This window comes from Corvus cornix, chromosome 3, assembly GCF_000738735.6.
Source record: "Corvus cornix cornix isolate S_Up_H32 chromosome 3, ASM73873v5, whole genome shotgun sequence".
In the NCBI taxonomy this organism is placed as follows: domain Eukaryota; kingdom Metazoa; phylum Chordata; class Aves; order Passeriformes; family Corvidae; genus Corvus; species Corvus cornix.
In genome coordinates this window covers 69077730-69093611 of record NC_047056.1, presented here as the reverse complement: position 1 = coordinate 69093611, position 15882 = coordinate 69077730, and the positions used below count along the sequence as shown (strand labels likewise).

At 35.7% G+C, this 15882-nt stretch overlaps 1 protein-coding gene across 3 annotated transcripts in view; it reads left to right on the top strand.

Annotated features, from left to right (window-relative positions):
* The window catches only part of FIG4 (FIG4 phosphoinositide 5-phosphatase), a 52864-nt gene extending 37476 nt beyond the window's left edge, over positions 1 to 15388 (top strand). Inside the window, exons 20-23 of one of the 3 annotated variants that reach the window (XM_010402938.3) lie at positions 433 to 628; positions 3098 to 3180; positions 7474 to 7563; positions 13527 to 15388. In XM_010402938.3, coding sequence (XP_010401240.1) covers positions 433 to 628; positions 3098 to 3180; positions 7474 to 7563; positions 13527 to 13704 — 547 coding nt within the window. In that variant the 3' untranslated portion in view covers positions 13705 to 15388. The other 2 variants (XM_010402930.3, XM_019290056.2) reach the window with 2 other exon arrangements.
* The last annotated feature ends 494 nt before the right edge of the window (positions 15389 to 15882 follow it).

The following is a 15882-nucleotide window of genomic DNA, read 5'->3' as shown; positions in this document are numbered from 1 at the left end:
AGAGGTATGGAAAATAAAGAAAAAAAAGTGACATTACCATTAAGATTTGGAACCAAGATTAAGAAAGCTATAGGAGTGGATATTGTTATTAATCAGAAAGTGAAACTTTTTTCCAAGATGAAAACCAAAGATGTTATGTCTCAAGTAATTTTTATTCCTTTTTATTTATTCAGTTGTGGGGAGGGATTTAAGTAAAGAATCAGAGAATCAGTGAAGAAAAACTGACAGAATCCTTTGGGCTGTCTTTAAATGCTCTGGAATAAGAAGAGATTGAAGAAGAGGAATCAATCGAGGATTGTGGAGATGAGCAAATAGTTTCCCCAGAGGTTAAAACTTATTTCCCCAGAAAGATTGTAACCAAGATTAAGAGTTTTAAATATTCATTGCTAATATCTTGCTGATTTCATAAATACACACTGCCTTTCCTAATAGGAACAAAAATAATAGAGAAGAAGCTGTGCTGCAGCGCAAAACAGCTGCTAGTGCTCCTCCACCCCCAAGCGAGGAAGCAGTGTCGAGTAGTTCTGAAGATGATTCTGGGACAGATAAAGAAGATGAAGGTGCTGTTTCTCAACGTTCAACTCCGGTAAAGGTGACTGATACAGGAGACAATACAAAAATTACAGAGGTAAGAAATTACTGTGTTAGGCAAGAAGGCTTAAAATTCACATTCCCTTAAAAAAATGTTCTAGAACAGTCAGAAGTAAAGCACTGAGAAATTTAGTGGAAATGGTCTCCCGTGTAATTTTTTTAATGTAGATATTAGCATAACTGCAGTACAACCTGTGGTAAACCTTTTCTGTTCTTCTTGTCATGTAATAGTGAAACACAAAGGAAAATAGCATTAAAAAAAAATACTGTCAGAAAACTATGGTATTTGAAAGGTATTTGGGTCATTACATAATGTAAAATGCACCTATATTAGTGTGTTAATTCAGAGCAGTACTGCACTTCTGATTATTGTCCCTTACCATGCTCTGGCAGACATCGTGAGGAGGCCTTCGAGCATGCAAATGAGATTCCTTTTCTCCAGGAATGTACCTGATCTACCTACTTAACATTTAGTCCATGGGAGTTAATCTGGAGCAAAGCCCCTGAAAGACATGTACTATGAACCTGAGGTCCTGAGAACCACCTCTTGGAATTACAAAGCAATCCCTTTTGGACGATGCCACTTGCTTAGGTTGATTAACTGTAAATTAATGTTCATTCTGTCTAAATTTTAACGTGGTTTATGTGAACACTTTTAAATTGCTGTTCCATAATTATATGGTCTGGCATTTAAAAAAAAAAATAACTAACTTCAAAAATGTGCATGATAATGTTATCGCATAGGTCCTGTGCTGTTATTGCTACTAAGGTTGAAGATAATGGCAGTGAATAAAATAGTGAACTAAATTGCGTTTGCCCAGTCAGGTGGAAAGAATGTATATTTTCAGTTGTGGGTTATTAATCTTTTTTTGCTAGCGTAACTCCCATTTTTTTTAATCCCTTGGGTGTTTATTTAATGAAAATAATGAGATGTATGAAGAGCTATGGAAGTATCTATTTTATTAGTTCGTGTAATAGTTCTTCTAATTCTTTCTTGTAGATACCCATTTTAGATACCATTGAAAATGTCTTAGCAAAAGGTTATGCTAATGGAAATGATAGAAATTTGGAAAATACTTACGTTGTCTGGGGGGGTTGATTTTTTTTTTTAAGTCACAGCTAATTTAAATGTTACAGTATTGTGCATATTATCACTTCTGAAGAAAATGGAGTATTTATGACCTCAGCGTGAAATGTAGTGCCCGATAGGTAACAGACAATTAAACTGCCTTTTTTTTTTCTTTGCCACAATTCAGATTTTGATTCTATTCAGTCTTTAGCCTAGGGTTCTGTGTTCTCAAATAATGGATTTTCAGCCTTCAATAGTACAATCGTGTCTTCTTCCTAAGCCAGTACAAGCACATTTATTTATTTGTGTTTATGCAAGATATTTTATCTGAAAGTTTTCCATTATCTCTGAATAACAGAGTACCTGTTCTCCAGCAAATCAGATTGTTTCTAGATTTTTTTAAACAAAAATCCAAGTTGAAATGTTATTCTTAATTCATACTATTGCATAATTTGTCTCACATCAGATTTTCCCTCTGTTTTGAGCACACTTCAGCACTCAGATCTAAGATACCTTTTTTAGATTTTTAAGATGCTTAAATGAAAGATGCATGTAAACACAAAGTATGATCTGAAACATTTTTGAATTTCAATGGCTTAAAATTGGGTGAGCTATTCTGACTTTTTAGTAATGATATGAAGAAATATATTCCAATTAATTAGCACCTTTTCCTACATTGAATTTTAGTCATAATTTGCATTGTTCATTCATGGCAGTCCTTATTATTGGGGGAACCAAAAAAGCTAGTTCCTTTCTGTTCACATCTCTGAGAAGTTAGTAAAAAATGCATTTATACTTCTGGTCAGGACATACCTTTCTGAAGTTCTTTGACTTTGAATCTTTTTGAACTAAAAGAAACTGTGTTTATATTTGACTCACAGTCATATGTGTCGTGTCAGAAAGCCCCCCTCAGTTTAGCACTGAATCACTAGGCACAGTTAGTGAACTATTGCATGTGCATTGATTCCTTGTTATAGTTGACTGACATGATTGCATAATGTATAAAATAAAAATAGTTTTGTTCAACCTGATGTTTGTAATTATTGCAGAATTGGCAGCAGGAAATGTGAAAGCAAATGTGGGAGCATGTTCTGAACGAATATGATTTATTCTGTATTAAGTTTCAACACAGAACAGAATTTAATAACTACACCATTATGGTCTATTAATATAATTTATTCTCCTAATATGTTGTTTTATCTGATGTTATCTTTCAAGAATTCTTTACTTGTTGAATAAATGTGTTAATATTTTTAATAAATTATTTTTTTTAAAAAATATGTGTAAGCTAATATTGCTGTGGATGTGAGAGACCTGTTTGTTTCTGTCTGCACTTTTGAAATTATATTTTAGTTTTTAAAGAAGTTCTTTCTTAAGAGCAAACTTTCTTTGGATGTTGTTATGGTATTCTTAGTCTGAATCTTTCTTATGTTCCAGAATGTAGTGCAATCAACAAAAGATGTGTATGGGGTCAATCTTTCAGATATCCCTTCAGAAGATGATCTTGCAATATATGCAAGGTGAGATGAATTTCCAGTGGTAGTCAATAAAAGATAATTCGAGCTAGTTAAGTGCAGTTTGTCAAAGTGCTTCCTTTGTTTAAACTTATTTAAATGATAAGTTTTAAAGAAATTTGCCTATATATGCTATCTCTTTTTCCAAATCAAACTGTTTTCAGCTGTCTGTGTCAACTCTAATTTCAGTGGAAGCTATACAGATGTCTCTGAAAGCAAAACTTGGAGCTTAAATCAAATGAAAGATGCTTTAAAAGAAATACATGTCACTTAATATAGTCCTAGAAATTTAGAAGTAAATTCAAAGGAAGTCCATGTTCCATTGATAAGTAAATTCCACAGGAATGGTTCCATGATTTTAAGCTTTGTAATCTGTGGGGTTTGCATTTTTCAAGTGTTGAATTACTCCAATTACTCCAGTCAATCATAATGAAATAACTCATTCTGTAAAAATGCACATAAAGTAATAGAAATTGTCTTTTTTTTTAACATAATGTCATATAGAGATATGTGTTAACTGTTAACTTTTACTCAAATTTAAATAGTTGTGTGACTTTTTGAAGGAAACACTGCGTCACTTTAGAAGGAAATTTCTGATTCATATTCCTCCTTTTTTTTGAAACATCCTGGTCTTTTGAGCTTGAAATAAAAGCTTGTGGATATTACAGGGAGACCTTGAGACCGTTACTAAATCTGGTATAGACTGTGAGAAGAGTTGAGGAGAGCAGTCAGAACAACTCACACTGTAGAAGCACAGATATCTAAGTGACAGATACTTGTCGTGTAAGTTTAGAAGAGGGAGAAATCAGCTTGGCCCTTGCCATTGTTGGAGTTCCATGAAACAGTGGCATGCAAGTATATGTAGTCTGTGGGTTCGTGTGCATGTGTATATCCCTGAGCACAGTGTGTGTAATAATGTTCCCTTGCACACTGCATTTGGATCAGCATCTTACTGCCACTTGTTCTTAATAAAGGGTTTTATGGATTCAGACCATACATACAGGAGATGAGTAAGACACAGTGTAGTCCAAGACAAAATTCAGCTCCTTAGGTGGTCCAGCAAGTTCCCACTTGCATTGGTGGGCAAGCACCAAGGGGTCACCTCCCAGCTCCAATTAAAGAAAAGTTTCTTCTTTTATTTGAGGGTAACTTGGACTGTTATCCTCTAGGAGACAGGTGTCACCATTCCTGCAGGAGCCACAAACTGTCTTCCCCACAAAAGCAATCAGGAACACTGTTCGGAATTCCCGTAACCCCTTACACAGCACTGGTTACATGTTGTTCTTGTTAAAAAAATATGTAGTTATGCTGTTGTTCTCAAGTTCTCTCTTCAATATCACAGAACAATGCTGATGCCAAAGAAAAACTGGTTCAAATTTTCCTTTATTTCTTAAACCAGAAATTATTTTGAACATTTTGATGTTTTTTTCTGTTTAACTTGAACCAGAAGTGAATAGAATAATTTCAGTTATAGATGAACTAGAGCTTAACCAAAAAGTTACTCATTGAATTCCCTGGTGGAGGAGGTTCTTTCCTGAACTGCAGTATTTTTCCTCGAAAACTAGTCAGAATCATGGCAACTAATTACTGGGAATCAGTTGGAGAAATTTAGGTCCAAACTGAAGACCCTCCTAGTTCCAAAAGTCTTTAAATGCTGTTGCCAAGAGACCTTCTCATGCAAGATATTGGAAGTGCAAATCAATGAGATTTTCTTAGGAAACCAATGTTTCAAACATCTGTTTATAATGCAGAATTAATGATGTTTGAGAAAAAGGGTGTAAGAAATCTACACCTCATCTCAGAAAAGCACTGTGTGTATATTGAAGTGAGTACTTGTGAGACATGCATTGAAATGGCCTTGTGTGCATTTGTTTTCATTTTCTAATGTGTAATAGCAGTAACTACCTTGTTATATTTGAAACCTTCTCAATTTTTAAGGGAAATTTTAATTCACTGTGATCTCTTCTAATTTGGTGATATGTGGTGTTGCATCCTGACTTAGTTCATTAATACACTCAAAGCATTTTTTCTTTTTATTTAAAAATCTTTTTCTGTTACTTTAGGTTTAGCTACTTCTCTGGCTACTGCTCTTAGCCACTTAGCTACTACTCTTTTTTCTCTAAAATTCCCATTTCTCCCTATTTCCTACATGCTGAGTCATTTGAAGATACTACACTTGAATAGTGTTAAGGAGGATGTTTCTCATTGTCTCTGAAATTTTTAACTTCCTCTATGCCTCTACCTTTGTTTATTTTTAATTTTAACCACTAGAAAATTGATGCAAATTTGACAACTATCCTTTGATATAGCAGGTAGTTATTGTAGTTCTGCAAATGGTCCCATGTGAGCTGGTGTCTACTGTGAGTCTCTCTGTTCAGACGAACAACTCTGTGTTAACATCCAGAATTGCAGCTATTTCCAATTTTATAATTTCTTCAGGCTGGACTAACATTCAATCTATTGTTCATGTAAAACTGTAAACCCCTTGGAGGCTTTGAAGCTCCCTATTCATATCCTTTTTAAGAAAAAAAAACAAACCTTGCATTTATTTCATTTCCTTCAAGCAACGCAGGTTTTAAAAATAGAATAAATTACAAATTCTTTATCTCTTTTAGCTAACAAGACATAGTGCTATTTCTGGTCTGGTGTGCTGATTTATGTAATAAAGGATGTTAGTAAAATCTATACTTTCCAAAATGTACATCACTTGAGAATAGCAGCAATTTCTTTCACAGTATGCTTACAGTTCTCACATCAAGCCTTTTTCTATTATTGGAATAAGGGAGATGGGGATGTAAGATCCTGACTTCACGTGACATTGCTGGACATGTTACATGTTTTTTCATTGTTAGGATTAGGGTGTTGCAGATTCAAAGTACTTCAGGTTAAGTTACTTTACATCAACTGATCTATATTAAGCCTATTTGCAAATGCAAATTAAAAGTAATTTGAATCTATCAGACCATTTTCACTGATGGCTGAGATAATTCTCGTCAAAACAGAAATCACAGAAGCACAGATTGGTTGAGGGTGGAAGGGACACGAGGTCCCTCAAGTAATTTGAAGATGTGTGCTGCAGATCAACTGTGCATGGTATCTTACTGACATGGGGTAACTTGCTTGTGTGCATTTAGGTCTTGTTACTTTCAAAATATTGAATAATTTGAAGAAGTTAATTAATATACTTAAGCAATTACTTTGCCTTTGGTTTTTTAAGTTGGTTTCAATAGCAAGCTCCTGCACTAGGAGATCTTAATTATCTTGATTTCCACTTATAATTCTCTTATTTAGAAATGTAAGTATTTATTCCTTTAACGTCCAAAGTTATGTCTCTGAGGCTTTTGTTCCTACAGTATAGGATCTGCATGGAGCAGAAAGAAAAGCTGCAATAACTTGTTTAGGAACACGTTGGACATTTGACTTCTGTACACTCTTTCATGCAATTGGTTTTGCACTGGTAATAGTTGCTTTTTAAAACATAGTAAATATTCCTGAAGTAGACCAGTAAGACTTCTTAAGCTAAATGGAAGCTCACTGTTAAGAAAAACCCTCTGCCTCAGAAAATTAAACTAGTAAATCACAACTGACATTTACTTGTCTTTTCAGTGTCTTTTCAGTTGGAGAGTGAACAAATTGAGTGCAAGATAGCTGCATATATTTACATTTGAAACTGTCTGACTTTTCCTTCTATTCTGAGTGACTAAGATTAGTGATAAACTACTTTTCAAAAGAATTTGTTCCAATTCATTGCCAAGAAAAAAAAAACCATGACAGTATTTTCCATTGGCAGTGTCTTCCACCAAATATTTGGAGATGGGGAAATTGTCCCAAAAGGTTGTGCTTGTAAATAAGTGATCTGGACTCAGAGTGTTTCAGATGAATAAACTAGATTGAATTCAGCAGAGGACTAACTTAAATCTGAAACTTGGGAGACTTTGTGTCTTTTGCTGATTTTTCCAGAGGCTATTCCTCTGACTGATTGCTTTGAAAAAGACATAGGAAGTTGACTGTAGAGGGCTGCCTGTTTCTTAGGGGAGGTCTGTTTCTCTCCCATGACATACTAGGTGACACCAATTGATAAGCGAATCTTTTTTCAAAGGAGGTTCTGAGTTCATGCATGCACCCTCTATGAACTTTTAAGAATCTCTCTTGTTCACCAGAGAGGTACATCATGATCAGTGACTTACATAGCATGACTCAAAATCTCATTTCTTAATGTCATTTTCTTTTGCTTGATGATTTTTGGGGGATAGTTCTTTTATTTTTTTTATTTATTCTCCAACCTACTGCTTTTCACAGGTTTGTTCAGCTGGGACAGAGTCAGCATAAACAAGACAAGGGGAGCCAGCAATTTTGTTCAAAACACCCATTGGATAAGGTTATAAATTTGTAAGTATTCTTTTTCTTTTTCCTTTTAGCCTGATTTTGCTTTTGTCATTAGATGTGAAAAAGCATCAGGTAAATTTGATGTTAAATTGCTTGAGAGTCACACTTCCATTCTTTTACTGCATAAAGAGATTCAATGCACTGCATGAAGAACTGGGGTTTTGGGGTTTGGGGGGTTTGGGTTTTGTTTGTGTTCTTTTGGGGGGTGTTGTTTTTTGTTCCATTTTTTAGTTTTTGTAGTATCAAAGGGTTTGTATTCAAAAGTCTTAGCAATCCTGAAATAACAGAAAGTGCTGAATCCACCAAGTTCAAAGGGCAATTTCTTCTTGCTGTGATTACTTTTGAAAGAGGCAGTTTGAAAGATCGGTTGACTTGCATATTCTTCGTTAAAAAGCATTCAAAGTTGCATTTGAATCTTCTTTGTACTAGTGTAAAAAAGGAGTCATGCTATTATCCAAATGTCATAGTAATATTGAACCAGGTCTTAGAATTTAGATGATCAAGTATTACCTTCCCAGTTGACATCTTCCTGTACTGTAGGCAGCTTTCACCAAGGCAAGGCAGATTTTTATGTACTTCTGTCTCTGGGGTACATGATCCTTTAACCAACAGCATGGCCACTTCTTAGAGCTGGAAGAGCTTTACTGCAATCCATTGATTTGCAGAAACCTCAACTTTTTTTCCTGCAGTGCCTCTTGTCCACCCCTCTGTGCTGATGAAGTGAGGGAACCTTGAACATTAGCATTTATGCCTAAGTCGGGAGAGAGACTGGGTGAGTCTCAGCTGGGCTGAGAGTAGAATGACATGAAACAGATGTAATGCAGTGTGTGAGACACTACGGTCTAATAGCAGTGTTTAGTCACTTGGTATTAGCTACATTTAAAGTGATGATGCCACATTTGTAGGTAAATGAGCCTGTAGTTTTATTATAAATCATGTCTAATGGGTATTAAAGTAGTAAATTAGATTGGCAAACTGTAAAACTGTTTTTCAGTATGAGGGAACAAGTGCCTCAATGTTTTAAATGGACATGTTTATTAAGAAAATATTTTGTAAGCAGAAGAATATTTTTGCTATGAATGAAGGCAATTTCTTTTCTGTAATTGCAAAATCTTCCAGCATATAAGACAGTGTAGGAGACAATCATTCCTTTCTGTGGATACAAAATGCTGCTAGCAAGGATTTTCTTGCTATTTTCTAGGTCCATGAGAGACTTTTCTCTCTCACAGAAGAGGTAACAGAGTTATGTAAACAACCAAACACCTGCAGCCTTGAAAAGTCTTGTTTATGGTACAGTAGAAAAATATTTTGACAATGGATGTTTTAGGATTTTAGCCAATCACCCCAAGGGGTGGCTGATCCTTGTCCGATTAAACTAGGAAGAAAAAGTCTATCAAAGAGTTTGTAAAATAATTAAAGAAATCAATCTTGCTGCACAATTCCTGCCTGCTGGATCTTCTCTCCTCTTCCCTACAGCTGCATGACACGGTGATATACCCTAGGGCATTTATTAATACCTTTCTTACCCCTTGAAATGTAGAGTAAATTTTTTTCCCAATGCTCAGCTGCTGTAAAATGAACACATTAAAGAGAGTCTATACACAGAACTTTGGTGGCTTTGGGGTAGTCAGATGTTAATTTTTCCCTTTTCCCAGGTGTAATTTCTGTGTGTTTCTGAATAGTAGAAGTGTAAAAGTCATAGGGCACACAAATCTGTGCCTCCTGTCACTCCTCTTGAAGTCATGAAGTCATCTCTTCCTGCCAGTTCTTCCAAACATGCTCCTGTCTGCAGATCAGAGAGGAAATAGGTTATCTTAGAGTTGGTAATTTCTTTCTTATGACAGTATATCCCTAGACAGCTTAAAAATTTTCTTTGTGTTTTGTTCTGTAACTTTTTTAAAATGTTTAAATACTGTTTGGATGGTGACAGATTGTTCTGTCCGTTAAAGTCGTAAATGTAGCCGTTTTTTAAAGGCATGTTGTTCAATTCTGAAACAAGGAAGCTTTCTCTTACTGCATTTGAATTGCTGCTCTGAATCAGGAATTTCCTTGGAGAATACTAACTTTTTAGAGATAAAATAGAGTGAACATAAGTGTACTCAAGATTAGGGAGAGATGGAGGGTTTTCAGTAACAGCAGCTGAGGCACAGCTTGCACTTGTTTCTCGAGGAGCTCTTGAAGAAATTGAAAAATTATACTAGCTTGTATTAATTGGATGTTAGATGCATTTTAAATTGAAAAAAAATCTGACAAATTTAATTCTCCAGTAGTTCCTTCATATATGATACAAATGCAATTAAACCCTAGTTCTTTTCATAGTAAAATTATATACTCAGTCCAAAATTTTGGTTTCTTATCAGCAGTGAGATATAATTTAGGCTTAGGTTAGTTACTGTCTTTCCACACTTTGCAAGAAAATCTCTTTTAATAACTCCACATCTCACAACTTTAAAACACTTGACCATTTTAATCAAATACATGAAGCCACTACAAAAGAAGAAATATTTCTTATTTTTATAATGCCACTGCAGTGATTCAAATATGAATTGTATAGATACTGAAGAGAAGGTTCTGGCTTAAATTTAGAAATTCTAAGTATAGACTAGAAAAAAAAATGGAGACTTGAACAGGGACCGAAGTGATGCAGTAAAATAATACTGAAGTTGAGTGGAGGATGTGGAAGGATATTGAAATTCTTTTTTTTGTTCTTAGAAATTCCATGAAGGAAAAAATGATAGAATTTTACTTAGAGCTAAATAGAGCTAAACAGAACTGAACTACTTTTAGCACAATCTATTATAATGTATATGAAGAGAGACTTTAAGTACTGTAGTGTAATTACTGTTGGCTGACACAGTGCACCTGTTCCTAATTCCCTAATTCCCTGGTATTCATTTTGGTATGATATAAATAATACTGTTGTAAAAATATACTCTCAAAACCTTTTCAAATGTACTTCATACATTTATCTAGGAGTACAAGAAATTTTATTCCCTCCTGAAAAGGGAATTGCGTGTTTTGATTCACTGTAGCACGAAAGAAGAGTGTGGACACACTCCAACATCCTTATACCAAAGCATGGCTGGTGCATACCTCAGGGTCCAAGCTGTCTTCAGTGCCTGTGCTTCAGGTCATATTTATGAACATAAAACATAGAATGTTTTGGCTTGGAAGGACTTTTAAAGACCATCTGGTTCCAACCCCCTGCCATGGGCAGGGACACTTTCCACTAGACCAGATTGCTCAAAGCCCCATCCAGCCTGGCCTTGAACACTCCCAGGGATGGGGCAAACACAGCTTTGGTGACCTGTTCCAGTTCCTCGGTGCCCTCACAGTAAAGGATTTTCTCCTACTGCCTAAATTAAACCTGCCTTCTTTTCAGCTTAAAGCCACTCCCCTTGTCCCATCACTTCATGCCCTTGCAAAAAGTGCCTCTCCAGCTCTCTTGCAGCCTGCTTTAGGTACTGGAAGGTGCTGTAAGGTCTCCCTGGAGCCTCCTCTTGTCCAGGCTGAATAACCCCAACTCTGTCAGGCTGTCTTCATAGGAGACGTGCTCCAGCCCTCTGATCATCTTCATGGGTATTTGCTTAGGATTCAAACAAGGCAAAAGAGTGCATTTTGTTTCCTTTTTAGATATACATTAGAGACTTGAGGAGAGCTAATCAATGTTGAAAAAAATGCAGTGGCTTTCTGGTGACTGCTGTGTGTCTGAGAGCTCATCCACATCACCATGCACTTCTCCGTGGAAGTATGGAACATCCTCATTGTAACTGAAGGTTTTAACTGTATCTTTTACTGTAGAGACAATGATACTCTTGGTGAAACCATAACACCAGAAAGCCTACTCACAAGTGGGATGAAAACAATTGAAAATTGCATATCAAGGGTGCTGTCCTTCATGACATAATGTTTATGTTCCTATCTATGTAATTTTCACTGGGAGGCCATAAAACTACATGTCTCTAGGGCAATCTGATAGCCAAGTCATAAATAACGTGCTCTCCTTCATGACTATTGTAAGATATTAAACTTATTAAGTAGAATAGATTTTTACATGAATATGTTAGAGAAATGACTTTTAATTAAATGACTGGATAATACAAGCACTCTACAAATAGTTACAGCTTAATACAGGGTTATTAATCAAAGTTGGCATGCATGAACATGTGGTTCTTTCAATATATTTTTATCATGTTGATGCAAGTAGGTGGAAAATTGAGATTTAGTTTTTAAATGCTCAAAATGAAATGCAGTTTGCTGCCCAGCTTCCATTGTGCCTAAGGAAAGGATTTTTGTGTCGTTAGTGCTTCAGAAATGTAATGTCTTTAGAAACCAATCAATAAATAGAGAAGGCATCAATTTAGTGTTATGGCTCTGTTTTGCTCTTTTACTTAATTGTCCACTTGCTAGTGGATCAGACAGACAAGTTATATTTGAGTAAGTGACATCTTTTGTTGTTAGTGACATTCGTAAGTTAGTACAGTGTGCTAGTGTCATGCCATTGCTAGAGTCTCATCTTGGATACTTTACTCTGGTTAAATAAGTATCTGCAGAAGCTATGGATGCTTTGAAAAGCAATCTACTTTTAAAGCATCTGGATATAAAGTTAGATAGACTAATTCTTTTTGCCAGTTCTGAAAACACCCACCTTAAATAAACCAGAAATGATAATGAGAAGAAACTATGACATTGTTGAGAAAAAAAATATTAAGTTTTAGAGTATGCAGCCAAACTCTGTGGGTGACTGGTGATTTTATTGTCTCAAGTTCAACGGTATACTTGTATTAGTAATTCTGTTATTGCAGACAAAGTATAATCAAATGAAAGTATGGCTATGCAGAGTTGAAATATGAAACTGAAAAGTATTACTTTAATCTGGAAACCTTTCTGGTTTATATACCATATTCAGTTGTAGTGGAATATTAGGCACAGTGTATCCTACATGACATGCTGCAGTAATTTTTTAAGACTAACGAACTGTCATATGATGAAACATCCAAAATACAATATATTTTACTAAAATAAAAGGCTGAAAAATGAGGGAGAAAGGGGTGGGTTTTGGGCAGTTTTAATGGAGATCCTCATTTAGAAACAGTGTCAAACATTAGTTTGTGCCCGTAATGCAGCTAGAAGTTCATTAGGGGATTTTATTTATAGAAGGACTTTCCCTTTGCCTAAGTGTTCCAGTTCTTACTTTTTTTTTACCTTTAAAAGAGGAGATTCTACACATAAAAATAACTTCTTGTCTCTTGAAAAGCACCCAGATAGTGAGTCACGACTGTGGCTTCTGTAGAATATGGCAATAATGCTAATATCTGAATCTTCATTGCATTTGGGCAGTTTGATGTTGGCTTTACGAAATAGTGAGCTCTGACAGTAAGTTTCCACTTTACTTTCTTACCTGAGAAGATATGTATATTAGGATTCAAATGTGGTATTTGTTGTATGAAGATGATTAAAAAAATATTTCCATAAAATATCTGAGTGCTGTTGCTGATAATAAATAGTCTGTTCCCTGATAATTAGATGGAAATTTCTTACCTAATTAATCTTTTATACTCTGTTGGCTCAGAGTATAATCACTTGTTATAATTGCTACTAAGTGGATAGATTAATGAAGTTTTTCTTTTATCTGCTGTAGTGCATGGCACAGATCTACTTTAGCTGGGGAACTTACTGACCGTGGCAGATCTGAGGAAGGATGAAGAAATGAGGGCAGGGCAAAAGGAAGTGAGAAGGTGTTCTGTAATGGGATTAATGACAACTTACCTAATTACCCTACTTGGAAAGCTGGGTCTTATCAGGTCTGCATTAGTGATTAAAAATCTAGGTAAAGGAATTATCTACTAGGAACTTGCCCTCTCATTGACTCTCGGGTATATTTCAAGGAAAAGAAGTACTCCTCTCTCTGTGGAAAATTTTTACCTAAAGCTCCAAGTATTCTGCATGTTTGTTTTTTTTTCCAGAATACCCATCTCCTCCTTTTCTCAAGACAATATTTACGAAGTCCAGCCTCCAAGAGCTGATAGGAAATCGATAGAGATTTTCCATGCACACATTCAGGCTGGAAGAGGGAACATGCAGCCCCTGGGAAAAGATGACTTCCTCATGTACAGAGAGTACATTCGAAACAGATACATGTAAATCCAAGCTGGATTCTCCTGCAAAATCTACTGTACTGATAAGTCATAAAAATAATTTTAGAAAGGAAATCTAGTTATGTTCTTTTGCAGTAATGAATTTATTACTAACTTTTCTATTTATTATTCTTTACTGTTATCCATTTGTTGTATTGTGCTTTAGGGAAAAAGGTGATTTAATATCTGATTTAAAAGGTTATTTAATATCTTTTTAGCTGAAAGTATCTTAAGAGACTAAGTGAATAATCAGAGCACCCAGAGTCACTAGAGAGTATGTAGCAATTTATGGCAAAGAAAATATGGCATCTTTAGTTTTTCATATTAATTTCTTACATTGTTATCTTTGCTAATAAAACTGAAGTGATTTGTACAAAAGAATCAGAAGAGAAGAGTTTTCTTCCTCTTTGTTCCATGACAGAAAACAATCTTTTTTTACAGCAGATTATTTTCTGATACTTCTTGAGGTTTTTAGCCAAGTGAGTGCTAGAATGACTGCTTGCAATTTGCTGCTTTCTTAAGCAAAAGTGAAAAATATGTGGCTTATGTCAAAATCAAAATTTGCATCAACACTAATAAACTTTGTAACCCTAATATGCATCAAAACTAATCTCACTGGTGCTGGTAGCTGCAGAATCTGTGCCACATACTGCGGGGTGAAGATGGCTTGTGACTAATTATCACAGGCTTCTAGTAGGAGTCTGAGGAGAACCCCGTAATGACTGCATCTGCAAATGAGGGAATGTTCTTCATTATATTGTGTTTGGACACCTAGAGAGTGCCAAACCATCCTGTCATTTTTCTGTATGACAGGCATTACTTTTGTTGAAGCATACTCTTCCCATCCCTGCAAATTTGCTCCTGTGAGATACCTTCAGGTCCAAGCCTAGAGCCTCCCCGGCAAGGGGTGTCAGTAAGTGACCAGACCAGCTGGGGTGATCATGCAAGAGGAAGCAGTAGTTGGGTTAGGCAAGACTGAACATCACATCCTGTGCTGGGTAAGAAGTGAAGAGGCAGCAGGTGTCTAAATAGGTTCTTTTGGGGTTTTAAGTCAAACATTTCTCAAAATTAGGAAAAAAAAAAAAAAAAAGGAGGGGAGGAAGCCTACTATTTGCAATTGCAGGCTAAAATTCCCAACACTGTAGCCCTTTGCCTTGAAGAATACTGACAGTATCACTAGCATCCTTGACAAAACATTTTGTTCCACAAGCTTGAACAGATCATGTTTCAGAATTTTCTGGAATAGCAGAATAACTGTTTTAGGGATGTAGCCAACTGCATGTAACAGATGTGGAGAACATGTTTGTGTTCACAGTAAATTGCTTTTCAGGCAGCTACTGCAGATTCGTGGCTGCTCACTGCAAACATGTTTGCATATCTTTGAATATTTTATGCAGTAAGTTGCGCGTCTGTCAGTAATTCAATACAAGAAAAGATGTGGTGGGTAAAGGAAGAAAAGGTTTCTTGTGGTACAAGTTTGTGTGTCTCAGGGAAGGACTTGCATGCAGTCAGAGTGAGAACATGGTACCTTGAGCTACCAAAGCATTTTGGTGTCCATTCTCTTTTGTTAATTGTTTTGAGCCAAATGGTTGTATTTTAGGAGATGCAAGAATGAATTGTCACTTTAGATAATACTTCATTGCAACTGTCAGTGTTTTTTTCCTCTGGAAAAATAAACCTATACTGAATTATTTTGCCCAATATGAAAATAATTAGAAGGAATAAATGCTTGCTTTGAAAAAAATGTAAAGCTGGAGTTTGTGTCTTAATGAGACAAATGCACACTTTCCTTATTGTTCTTAAACCATTGCAAGGAATGTTTTCTAGACTATCACAGACCCTACTGCTGTTGTTCACAGATACTGGTAGTTCATAAAAGTTAGCCTTGACAGCCTACCACTTACCCACAGATAACTCAAAAGATGAAACTCCTTTTTTCAACAACCAGTGTGCAATGTTGTTGCAAAATTTAGGGACTGTAATAATTTTACAGCTCTAGGAGAAAATATGTTCAGCCCTCAGCAATTCAGACACTCCTCGAAGAAGAGGATTAAAGGAGATTGGTTTACAGTTCAGAGAGCTGAATGGCATCTCAGTGATGGCTTGTGTCATCTACCATCAGCATACTCTTAGCAGCTGTTCAGAATACTTCAGGGTGCCAATGTCAACTTTCAGTAGATTTGTT